The 13,641-nt window shown below is 43.3% G+C and overlaps 1 protein-coding gene across 3 annotated transcripts in view; it reads right to left on the reverse strand.

Annotated features, from left to right (window-relative positions):
• LOC122921143 (capping protein, Arp2/3 and myosin-I linker protein 3-like) overlaps positions 1-13,641 on the reverse strand; it is a 782,130-nt gene that overhangs the window by 22,584 nt on the left and 745,905 nt on the right. For all 3 annotated transcript variants that reach the window (XM_044271159.1, XM_044271158.1, XM_044271160.1), the window contains one exon: positions 3,509-3,580. In XM_044271159.1, the coding sequence (XP_044127094.1) occupies positions 3,509-3,580 (72 nt within the window). The remainder of the gene's footprint in view (positions 1-3,508; positions 3,581-13,641) is intronic.

A 13,641-nucleotide genomic window follows, 5' to 3' on the forward strand; every position in this document is an offset into this window, starting at 1 on the left:
TGTCTGTTACGGGACCTCTCTCCTCTGCCTGGGTGCTGGGCCTAAATTTATGACAATGGACTGTTGCAGTGGTGGCTGACGTGAAGCCTGATTCTCTGCTATGACATGCAGACTGATTCTCTGCTGACATGAAGACAGATTTTCTGTTACAGGACCTCTCTCCTCTGCCTGGGTGCCGGGGCCTAAATATCTGAGAATGGACTGTTCCAGTGGTGGGTGACGTGAAGCCAGATTCTCTGCTATGGGACCTCTCTCCAATTGATTTTGGTTAATTTCTATTTATTTAATTTTTATTTTAATTCATTTCCCTATCCACATTTGTTTGCAGGGGATTTACCTACATGTTGCTGCCTTTTGCAGCCCTCTAGCCCTTTCCTGGGCTGTTTTACAGCCTTTTTAGTACCGAAAAGTTCGGGTCCCCATTGACTTCAATGGGGTTCGGGTTCGGGACGAAGTTCGGATCGGGTTCGGATCCCGAACCCGAACATTTCCGGGAAGTTCGGCCGAACTTCTCGAACCCGAACATCCAGGTGTTCGCTCAACTCTACTTATGGACTGTGGGATGGGGAGGTATTAATAGAGGGAAGGCTACGATAAAAAAATCAAGTGCAGCAAATAATTATTAGCTGCACTATAACCTCGCCCAAGCGTAGATATTAGGAATAGAATGACTATTCCCCAAACAAAATTCAGATAAAACATTCAAAATCTATATAGTCATTTAAACCAAACGGGGTGATATATGTCCATCTAGCTTCTTTTTGTTTCAAGATTATATCAAGATCTCCACCTCTTATGCCTGTCTTTATATTCTGACATCACCATTATGTTTGCCTTTATACATAAGATTACATGTGCATTTACATAGATATACAACTCCCTCAGTGTTGCAATTAGCAAACAAGCAGGTTTGGTATATCTTGTGTCCACCAGAGTCAGATAACTGAGACCCTCTAGAAACGAATTGGTCGCATTGGAAGGTACCCAGTTGTCTATTAGTCAGCCACGTATCGTTTTCTATACATCTCAAAATGGCTATGAACCAAGGTAATCCTTAGGTTGCGGCCAAGTCTATACGTAATTGCTGGAAAATCTGGAATGAATCCCAAAATATCTGGATCTGTTTTTAGAAGTGACCGATATTTACCAAGTATATTCATCACTTCTTGTGCCGAGGAATCATAAGTGCCAATAATACATATAGTTATCTATTTTTCATTTGTTCAGTCATGGCACCCCTGAAATTTGAGACATTATGTCCAATTTGCTTTTTTTACTCTCTTTTTTGGTTTTGTTCCAATACACACAAAGGGAATAAACATGTGTATAGCAAAACATGTGTTACTGCAATACTTTTCTGTGAGAAATACTTCATTTTCTTGAAAAATTTCAGGGGTGCCAACATTTACAGCCATGAAGGTATGTTTGTCACCTGGTATGTGTATTACTGCATAGGGGAGTGTTTGGTACAAAGCGTCTAGTGGTTGCCAAATTTTATAGGGGTTGTCCGAGTTATGTAAAAAAATAAAATATAAGCACTGTAAATCTGATGATCACTAATATATACTGTACATAAACTAAGCATGTTTCAGGCAAAAATATATATATATTTCCTCATTTCCATAGTTCTGTTCTGGCCCTTTGTTGACATGCAGTTGCAGAGCTGTGGGGGCGTGTAACAACAATCTCTGAGGTTTTCTTCATGAATATTTGTGGGTGTCAACAAAGGCAGTAGAGATGGGAAGTTCGGAACTTTTTCATGAATCGGATCTTCGGTTCACTTCCTGAGCCGGCAGAAGCAAGTGAACTGAAGATCAATGCGCATGCTCAGTTCATCGAATCTTCGGTTCACTTGCTGAGTCGGCTCTTAAGTCAACCGAAGGTCTGGAGGACTCGCTCCTGGCAAACACAGCTCTGCTGCAGTGAATGCAGTGGGCAGACTGGTATGTAATTATACTGTATAGTTATTGCAGGGATCTAGATAATTGTCTAAGAGTCTATTAGTTAAAAGAATCGAATGAGTCAGAGACAGTCAGGAAGCCTGGCAGGGACTCGTGACACGTCTCTGACTCATTTGATTCTTTTAACTAATAAACTCAGACGATTCTCTGAGTCCCTGCACGACTCCCCTGTGCTGTGAGTCAGTGCTGGCCTTCTGGCTGCCTCTGATTGGTTGGAGGGTGGGGAGGGGCGGGGCTAGCTTCCACTGTCGGCTCCTATTACACTGCCTGCTGCTGCCTCTATGCTAATGGCAGTGAGCTGTTTCACTCGGATCAGCTCAGTCAGAGGAATCGACTCTTCCGGTTCAGTGAACTGAATCGATTCAAAAGAACGATTCGTTCATGATCCGGACATCACAAAAAGGCAGTCTTTCCTTCCCACTGCTCTGTAAAGGGAGTGAATAAAATTGCTTTCCTATCTGCAGTCTGACTGCTGGGATATTTATATTGCACACGTGGGACTGCAAGTCCCAGCTGTACAGTACAATGACATTGCAGATACACACAGGATATACCCCCTACCTGGTCTTGTGCAATGCTCTGCAGACATGTCTTCACAGCCAGCAGAAGAGTGCAGAGAAGAGAACTCCTCCAGTCTTTGTCAGCTCTGTGTCTGCAGAGTGAGGATCCTGTGCACAGCATTTATCTCTTCAGTGTCTGGAGAAGAGGAAACTCTGCAGTTGCTCAGTGCCTGAGGGAGAGCCTCCAATCCTGTGTTGCTTCTGGTAGAAAGGGTTAAACTTTGCTGAAGAATCCAGTGGGAGAGGAGACACAGGGCAGACAGCTCAGCCTGCAGATAGGGTAGTACAGGGGGCGTGGCTTGTAGCTGCAACCAGCACAGCCCACAGTGACATTCCGTGCACAGAGCTGGGAAAGAAGCCGCCATCACAGGTCCTGTGACGCTCAGCTAACTAGGAGAACAGGGCCACTGTACTCGAAGTAAGTGAATTGAAAACCCCTTACATTTGCTTAGTGAAAAACATGCAAAAACCTAAAAAATAACTTGGACAACCCCTTTAACAAATCTTCAACAAATCCATGTGAGAAGTGGATAGTAAAGGGAGGTGAAGTATATTGGAAACATGTTGCTTCTCTTTATTAAAGGGTTGTCTCATCTCGCTGTTACTAAGGCAAGATGAGACACTGTCCCGACCACCTCCAGGCCGGGAAAGACCAGTGCGCTCCAACGCTGTGCTGTTTCAGTGGCTCTCATTGCCGTGCATGATAGCTGCAAACAGCGCAGCACAGCAAGCTATGGTGTTTGAGTTAGGGATACAACATAGCTTGTGCTACACTGTTTCAGTAGCTCTCATGCATGGCAAAGAGAGCCACTGAAACAGCAGCAGAGCACACCGGTCTTTCCCGGCCTGGAAGTGGTCGGGACTGTGTCTTATCGCACCTTGGTAACGTTGAGATGTGACAACCCCTTTAATTCACTTCAAATGCCAAAAAATGTTGGCAAATTTGATTAAAGATTGATCAGTCATTTCTTTTACAGTTCATTTTACCTCTTGAGATACAGTAGTATTTCCAGTAATGGTATTTAGAAGTTGATTGTTTCTTAGGAGATAATTTTGAATCTGTTGAAGAAAATGGGAAAATACTTATTTACTTCAAATAAATGTAAACAAACCAATGTAGCATAGTACAGTGTGCATTCTGTGGACCCTATATTCAGTAGGTACAGCAAATATAGGCAAAATACATAGTCAGAACCTTAACCCCCTTCTATCCTGGGCCAGCTTTTACCTTCCTGACCAGTCCCTTTTTTTTTGCAAACCTGAAGTGTCACTTTATACTTTTGGAATGCTTTTACTTATCCAAGCCATTCTGAGAAATGTTTTCTCATGATACATTGTACTTAATGTTAGCAGTAAATTTGAGTTGATATGTTTCACATTTATTTATAAAAATAAATCCCAAATTTACTAAAAAAAATTTACATTTACATTACCGTATTCTTCGCTTTAAAAGATGCACTCCCCCCCCAAAAAAAGTGGGTGGAAAATGCAGTGCGTCTTATAAAGTGAATGGTGCGCTGACACTGATACATCGCTGGCCGCTATGCTGCACACCGCGGCCTGCTATGTATCAGCAGGGAGGGAGGAGGGGCTGGAGGCTGGCAATTGCACTCGCGGCGGGGCCCGATGCAGTTACTGTACTCTTACACCAGGCCCCGCTCACAGCAGTCTTCATATCTAAACTGTAGTCATGTACTCCTTAACCTCTTGGTTAGCTTTGGATGTCACCGCAGTCAAAAAATTGCAGCAGGGCCAGGTAGATAGCGGGCTCTTTGGGCAGTCTGAGCAGGACACTGTGCAGTCCCTACAGCATGATAAAATGCTCCAAAAACTGCATCACAGCTGCATGCAGTTTCACTAAAGTGCAATCCTCTGTAGTAGTACGCACACATCAAACTACCGTAGCAGGCAGGCTGGCCAGCAGTGTAACGTCACTCACTCCCTCTCGTGCCTGCTCCGCCTGCTACGGTAGTTTGATTGAGTGAGTACACACTTTGGAGCATTTTACCATGCTGTAGGGACTGCACAGTGTCCTGCTCAGACTACCCAAAGAGTCCGCTATCTACCTGGCCCTGTTGCAATTTTTTGACTGCGGTGACAGTCACAGAAATGAAGTGCACATGGCGGGAGCAGAAGGAGCTCCTGATACTCATACAGTATAATGTGGAGGTGGCAAGAGGTAAGGGATTACATGACTACAATTTAGATATGAAGACTGCTGTAAGCAGGGCCAGATGTATTGGGGGTCACTATTTACACAGTCACACTATTATGGGGGGATCTGTGGATGACATATATATAGCATAAGATGCTATATATGTGTCATCCACAGATCCCCCCATAACAGTGTCATCCACAGATGCCCCCATAACAGTGCGTCATCCACAGATGCCCCCATAACAGTGCATCATCCACAGATGCTCCCATAACAGTGCGTCATCCACAGATGCCCCCATAACAGTGCATCATCCACAGATGCTCCCATAACAGTGCATCATCCACAGATGCTCCCATAACAGTGCGTCATCCACAGATGCCCCCATAACAGTGCATCATCCACAGATGCTCCCATAACAGTGCGTCATCCACAGATGCCCCCATAACAGTGCATCATCCACAGATGCTCCCATAACAGTGCATCATCCACAGATGCCCCCATAACAGTGCATCATCCACAGATGCTCCCATAACAGTGTGTCATCCACAGATGCCCCCATAACAGTGCATCATCCACAGATGCCCCCATAACAGTGCATCATCCACAGATGCTCCCATAACAGTGCATCATCCACAGATCCCCCCATAACAGTGTCATCCACAGATGCTCCCATAACAGTGTGTCATCCACAGATGCCCCCATAACAGTGCATCATCCACAGATGCCCCCATAACAGTGCATCATCCACAGATGCTCCCATAACAGTGCATCATCCACAGATGCTCCCATAACAGTGCGTCATCCACAGATCCCCTATAATAGTGTCATCCCCAGACCACCATAACAGTGTGTCATCCACAGACCACCATTAGTTCAAAAGCACACCTTTTGGTTCAAACTATTTTATTTCTTATTTTCCTCCTCAAAAACCTAGGTGTGTCTTATCATCAGGTGCATCTTATAAAGCGAAAAATACGGTACTTTACATTCCTCATATGTCTATCATTTTGTTGGCATCATTGTAAATGTAATTTTATATTTTTAGGATGTTAGATAGCTTAAAATTGTAGAGGCAATATTTTTTTATTTTTTAAAAGCTTTTTAAGGGACCAGTTCAGTTATGTTGTCAATTTGAGGGCCTTATATAATAATAAAAAACACACATAATTAAAGAATTCGAGGAAACTAGAGGAGAAATTTCTAAATGTCACTTTTTTTTGCAGACTTTCCATTTTAATCCATTTTTACTGTAACACAGCAAGAGAAAACAGCCAAACAAAACTCAATATTTAATACCTTGGTTCTGCAATTTGCAGAAATATTTAAGGACTCTATACTGACAGGAGTGTCCCACAGGATTGGCGCATATCAAATGTGGTGCCAATATTCAAAAAGGGTCCGTAAACAGAGCTTGGAAACTACTATGTTTCCCCAAAAATAAGCCCTACCCTGATAATAAGCCCTAGCGCTATTTTGCAGGGTTTTTGGAGTAGGCTTAAAATATAAGCCCTATATACAGCCGTATATTTTTTTAGGTAAAGGGAAGGTGGGGGAAATGTGTGGGCTGCAGCAGCTCAGGAGCGCTCACTAATGGCTCCTGAGCTGCCATGAAACCGTGGGCGGGCGGCCAGCGCAGGCTTCAGGCTACATCGCGGCACTAAGCAGCAACTGGCGGGCGGGCTTGCGGCTTCACTAAATGCTAAATTATGCCGGCAGCCCATGCTTCCCTTCACTTTCCCGTTGGGCGGGCTGGCGGCTTCTCTGTATGCCCTGTACTGCCGCCAGCCTGCGCGTTCTTACTCACATGAAGGAGGCAGCAGGAGGATCTCCTTCTCCTCTCTGCTGCCTGGAGGAGCTCCCTACATCTCTCCCGTGCCTTATCTGCTCTCCCTGGTACCGTAGATTACTGCCTAGGTCCCTTGGGTAAGGACAGCTCAGGGGCAATATACGGTACCAGAATGAAAAATGTGTGGCAAATATGACTATAACCTCCCTCATCCATAGGAATGCACCCATGTACTGCAGTATATGGGTGCATTCCTATGGATGAGGGGGTTATAGTCATATTTAATATAAACACTGTCCAGGGACTGTTCTTTAATTGGCATGTGTCTATATAAAATATTCATGGAGCCAAAATAAGCCCTACCCCAATAATAAGCCCTAACCCTTTTTTTTGGAGAAAAAAATAATATAAGACCCTGTCTTATTTTCGGAGAAACACGGGTATAGGCCTGTAAGTTTAACATCCATCATGGGTAAACTGCCTGAAGGTTTTCTAAGAGATGCTATCTTAGAGCATCTCAACGGAAATAAGCAAATAACGCCATATCAGCATGGCTTCGTGAGGGATCGGTCATGTCAAACTAATTTAATCAGTTTCTATGAGGAAAGTTCTAGACTTGACAGCGGCGAATCAATGGATGTCGTATATCTGGACTTCTCCAAAGCATTTGACACTGTACCACATAAAAGGTTAGTATATAAAATGAGAATGCTCAGACCAGTCTGGCTCAGTAATAGAAAACAGAGGGTGGTTATTAGTGGTACACACTCAGATTGGGTCACTGTCACTAGTGGGGTACCTCAGGGGTCAGTACTGGGCCCTATTCTTATCAATATATTTATTAATCATATTGTAGAAGGCTTGCACAGTAAAATACCAATTTTTGCAAATGACACTAAACTGTGTAAAGTAATTGTCACGGAAGAGGACAATATACAGCTACAGATGGATCTGGATAGATTGAAGGCTTGGGCAGAGAAGTGGCAGATGAGGTTTAACACTGACAAATGTAAGGTTATGTACATGGGAAGAAATAATGCAAGTCACCCGTACATACTAAATGGTAAAACACTGGGTAACACTGACATGGAAAAGGATCTAATAATTTTAGTGAACAGCAAACTAAGCTGTAAAAACCAGTGTCAGGCAGCTTCTGCCAAGGCCAATAAGATAATGGGTTGCATTAAAAGGGGCATAGATGCCCGTGATGAGAACATAGTCCTACCACTTTACAAATCACTAGTCAGACTACACATGGAGTACTGTGTACAGTTCTGGGCTCCTGTGAACAAGGCAGACCTAGCAGAGCTGGAGAGGGTTCATAGGAGGGCAACTAAAGTAATAACTAGAATTAGGGAACTACAATACCCGGAAAGATTATCAAAATTAGGCTACTTTCACACTAGCGTTCGTCGGTCCGCTCGTGAGCTCCGTTTGAAGGGGCTCACGAGCGGACCCGAACGCAGCCGCCCAGCCCTGATGCAGTCTGAATGGAGCGGATCCGCTCAGACTGCATCAGTCTGGCGGCGTTCAGCCTCCGCTCCGCTCGCCTCCGCACGGACAGGCGGACAGCTGAACGCTGCTTGCAGCGTTCGGGTGTCCGCCTGGCCGTGCGGAGGCGTGCGGATCCGTGCGGATCCGTCCAGACTTACAATGTAAGTCAATGGGGACGGATCCGTTTGAAGATGCCACAATATGGCTCAATCTTCAGGCGGATCCGTCCCCCATTGACTTTACATTGAAAGTCTGGACGGATCCGTACGAGGCTATTTTCACACTTAGCTGTTATATGCTAAAAATAATGCAGACGGATCCGTTCTGAACGGAGCCTCCGTCTGCATTATTATGATCGGATCCGTTCAGAACGGATCCGATCGAACGCTAGTGTGAAAGTAGCCTTAGGGTTATTCACTTTAGAAAAAATGCGACTGAGGGGAGATCTAATTAATATGTATAAATATATCAGGGGTCAGTACAGAGATCTATCCCATCATCTACTTATCCCCAGGACTGTGACTGTGACGAGGGGACATCCTCTGCGTCTGGAGGAAAGAAGGTTTGTTCACAAACATAGAAGAGGATTCTTTACGGTAAGAGCAGTGAGACTATGGAATTCTCTGCCTGAGGAGGTGGTGATGGGGAGTTCACTAAAAGAGTTCAAGAGGGGCCTGGATGTATTTCTGGAGTGTAATAATATTACAGGCTATAGCTACTAGAGAGGGATCCAGGGAGTTATTCTGATTGCCTGATTGGAGTCGGGAAGAATTTTCTTTCCCCTTAAGTAGGGAAAATTGGCTTCTACCTCACAGTTTTTTTTTTCCTTTCTCTGGATCAGGGTTTCTCAACTCCGGTCCTCGGGACCCACCTACCAGTCATGTTTTCAGGATTTCCTTAGTATTGAGCAGGTGATATAATTAGTGTCAATGCATCAGGACTTACCACAGGTATTCATTCTGTGGGATATTCTCAAATCCAGACTGGTAGGTGGGTCCCGAGGAACAGAGTTGAGAAACCCTGCTCTGGATCAACTTGCAGGATAACAGGCCGAACTGGATGGACAAATGTCTTTTTTTGGCCTTATATACTATGTTACCCCATATGTGGTTGTAGGACTCAGAAGGGAAGGAGCGACTTATGGATTTTAGAGGACAGATTTCACTTGGGATGATTTTCAGGTGCCATGTCGCATTTGAAGATTCCCCCCCCCCAAAAAAAAATATTTATATTTGGAAACTACAGCCCCAAGGAATATTTCAAGGGGTTTAGTGAACACTTTGGCCCAACAGACTTTTCATAGAATTTAGACACACTTGGCAGTAAAATAGAAAAATTATATATTTTACAAGAAAATGACTCTTTAGGCCCAAATTTTTCATTTTCACAAGGGGTAACAGGAGATAATGCACCCCATAATTTGTTATCCATTTTCTCCTGAATTCGGCAACACCCCATACGTACAGTAGCATGCAAAAGTTTGGGCACCCCCTGTCAAAATTACTGTTACTGTGAACAGTTAAGTAAGTAAATTATAAAAGGCATAAAGTTAAAGATGACACATTCCCTTTGTATCTTTTTTTATTTTATCTTTTACATTTTCAAAATAACAAAAAAGGAAAAGGGCAGAAGTAAAACTTTGGGCACCCTGCATGGTTAGTACTCAGTAGCACCCCCTTTGGCAAGTATCACAGCTTGTAAACATTTTTTGTAGCCAGAAGAGATTATGTCAATTCTTGTTTGAGGGATTTTCATCCATTTTTCGTTGTAAAAGTCTTCCTGTTATGTGAGATTCCTGGGATGCTTTGCATGCATTGTTTTTTGAGGTTTATCCACAGATTTTAAATGCTGTTCAGATCAGGGGATCATGAGAGTCATGGTAAAACCCTCAGCTTGCGCCTATTGAGGTAGTCTTTTGTGAATTATGAGGTGTGTTTAGGATCATTATCTATTTGTAGAAGCCATCCCCTTTTTAAGTTCAGCATTTTTACAGTTGGTGTTATGTTTTCTTCCAGAATTTGCTACATAACCCCAAATAATGATTCATCCACTCTCATGCTTAATGGTTGTGGAAGTGTTTAATGAAATTCTGTGCCCTTTTTTCTCAAAATATACCTTTGCTCATCACGATTAAAGAGTTCTATTTTAACCTCATCGGTCCATGTGTCCCTAGTGGGGCTCTTGGTCTGAGTTCCCTATTGGTGTGTCTTTGGGGTCTGAAAGGAGGCTGGAGTGCCCAGGGGAGACTCATGCAAGAACGGGGAGGAAATGCAGATTCCGTGCAGATGTTGTCCTTGGTCAGATTCAAACCCAGGACCCCAGTGCTGAGCCACAGTGCTGCCCATGATATGCCAAGTGCCCGTAGGACAGAGTAATCAACTGCTTTTGCTGGAAAACAGTCTCACTCCAAAAAAGCTGTTTGCCACTTCTCATGGTCCCTATTACCCCCGCAGTCCCCAGTTGTTCACTCATTGTCCTGTTTTTCCCCATCCAGATACCCATGGTCCCCACCCTTTTCTACAACTCCCCGATCGCTCACATACACTCTGGTTGCTCACATATCCCCATTTTTCATTATATCATAAACACTATATTAAACATAATCTTGATAATATAACAATAGTTCTCTGGCCACACACCCCTCAGACCAACAACCCAGTCTCCATCTTCATGATTAATTTCCCAGTCCCCATTTCTGTCCCCCTTCCTCTTTCCCCACCCCATCATGCAGTCCAGGCATAATCACTTTCATTCCTGTGTCATCAACTGACCAACCCCCCCCACATGACATCCTGTTCTTTCTTTTTAGAAAAGGGCACCTCCTGAGAGCAGACATCGCTGAAGCCACAAATCAGTGGCGTAACTACCGGGGAAGCGGCTGCTTCGGGGCCCTGTCTATCCCTGCACAGCTGACAAGCTGACTGAGCTACAAGACCCTGGTGTATTTAAATCTCATCTAGCATGTCTTACAGAAAAGTTTCTCCTGTTATTCGAAACTTGCAACCTTTCAGATCAGAGGCAAGGCATTTAACCACACAGCTATTAGAGCTGTAATACCAGTTACTTAGGAAAAAAACATAAGACTTCTACTGTAGGTAACTTTGATACCTAGTGTACATACACATGACAGCTTCCCCAGCACACTGTGTATGGATGTAGCAGAGCTGGGTGTGTTGGGGCAACTGTCATGTATATGGTTGTACACTAGGTATCAAAGCTATCTACAGTAGAACACGAGCACCACATCTTCAACACTAGAGGCTGCATCGCATCGCTGACATGTAGGTAAGTAGAATTATTATTATTTTTTTTTATACCGGACTGTTACTTTACTGCCACGGTGGGAGGGTGTAGGGGGGCTATTGGCGCCATGATACTGGCACATGGAGGGGCAGGGGGAGAGGATGGCACTATGATATTGGCACATGGGGGGGCAGAATGGACATTAATCATAAGGGGCAGAAATGTGAAATGATGGGGGGGCAAGAAATGGATATGAATCATGAGGGACAGTAATGTGAAATGATGGGGGGGGGCAAGAAATGGCTATGAATTATGAGGGGCAGAAATGTGAAATTATGGGGGGGGGGGGGCAAGAAATGGATATAAATCATGAGCGGCAGAAATGTGAAATGATGGTGTAGATTCGCTTGAAAAAAATCCTTGCACCGACCCTGGATAGGTGTATAGTGTGAATCCAGCACAGTAGTGTGTGTGGTGTATGTAGCAGAGCTGTATGCGACAGAGGAATGTATAATGTGCACAGCACAGCTGTGTATGTAAAATGTGTAACACAGTGATATATAATGTGCCACTCAGAGCTGTGTGTGTAAAATGTGTAACACAGTGATATATAAGGTGCTACTCAGAGCTGTGTGTGTAGCAGACTGTGTATGTAAAATGTGCAACACAGTGATCTAAAATGTGCCACTCAGAGCTGTGTGTGTAGCAGAACTGTGTATGTAAAATGTGCAACACAGTGATATATAATGTGCCACTCAGAGCTGTGTGTGTAGTAGAGCTGTGTATGTAAAATGTGCAACACAGTGATATATAATGTGCCACTCAGAGCTGTGTGTGTAGCAGAGCTGTGTGTGTAAAATGTGTAACACAGTGATATTTAATGTGCTACTCAGAGCTGTGCGTGTAGCAGACTGTGTATGTAAAATGTGCAACACAGTGATATAAAATGTGCCACTCAGAGCTGTGTGTGTAATAGTGCTGTGTATGTAAAATGTGCAACACAGTGATATATAATGTGCCACTCAGAGCTGTGTGTGTAGTAGAGCTGTGTATGTAAAATGTGCAACACAGTGATATAAAATGTGCCACTCAGAGCTGTGTGTGTAGCAGAACTGTGTATGTAAAATGTGCAACACAGTGATATATAATGTGCCACTCAGAGCTGTGTATGTAAAATGTGCAACACAGTGATATATAATGTGCCACTCAGAGCTGTGTGTGTAGCAGAGCTGTGTGTGTAAAATGTGTAACACAGTGATATTTAATGTGCTACTCAGAGCTGTGCGTGTAGCAGACTGTGTATGTAAAATGTGCAACACAGTGATATAAAATGTGCCACTCAGAGCTGTGTGTGTAGCATAGCTGTGTATGTAAAATGTGTAACACAGTGATATATAATGTGCCACTCAGAGCTGTGTGTGTAGCAGAGCTGTGTATGTAAAATGTGCAACACAGTGATATATAATGTGCCACTCAGAGCTGTGTGTGTAGCAGAGCTGTGTATGTAAAATGTGCAACACAGTGATATATAATGTGCCACCCAAAGCTGTGTGTGTGTGTGTGTGTGTGTGTGCGCGCATGTAGCAGAGTTGTGTATGTAAAATGTGCAAAAACCCTGATGCTCTCAAAAAGTGCAAGCAATATAAAACATTGTAGTTTGATACCTTTTACCCCTTAAAGACCGGGCCCGTTTTCATTTTTACATTAGCCATAAACTTTTTATTTTTCCATTCACATAGTCATATGAGGGCTTATTTTGTGTGGGACAAGATGCATTTTTTAAATGTCACCACTTAATTTACCATGTCTTGTATCAGAAAGCAGGAAAAAAAATAAATTATTTGTGGGTAAAAAACAAACAAAAAAAAACACGCACAATTCCGCAAAGGTTTTTGAGGTTTTGACATCATGGCGTTCACTAAAAATGACGTCTTTATTCTGCGGCTCAATACGATACAAAACTTGTATAGTTTTTATTTGGTTTAATTACTTAAAAATGTGCAACACAGTGATATATAATGTGCCACTCAGAGCTGTGTGTGTAGCAGAGCTGTGTGTGTAAAATGTGTAACACAGTGATATTTAATGTGCCACTCAGAGCTGTGTGTGTAGCAGAGTGGTGTATGTAAAATGTGCAACACAGTGATATATAATGTGCCACTCAGAGCTGTGTGTGTAGCATAGCTGTGTATGTAAAATGTGCAACACAGTGATATATAATGTGCCACCCAAAGCTATGTGTGTGTGTGCGCATGTAGCAGAGTTTTGTATGTAAAATGTGCAGAAACCATGATGCTTTCAAAAAGAACAAGCAATATAAACATTGTAGTTTGATACCTTTTACCCCTTAAACACCGGGCCCGTTTTCATTTTTACATTAGCCATAACCTTTTTTTTTTTTCCATTCACATAGTCATATGAGGGCTTATTTTGTGCATT

The sequence above is a fragment of the Bufo gargarizans genome, chromosome 10, assembly GCF_014858855.1.
Source record: "Bufo gargarizans isolate SCDJY-AF-19 chromosome 10, ASM1485885v1, whole genome shotgun sequence".
NCBI classification, from domain to species: Eukaryota; Metazoa; Chordata; class Amphibia; order Anura; family Bufonidae; genus Bufo; species Bufo gargarizans.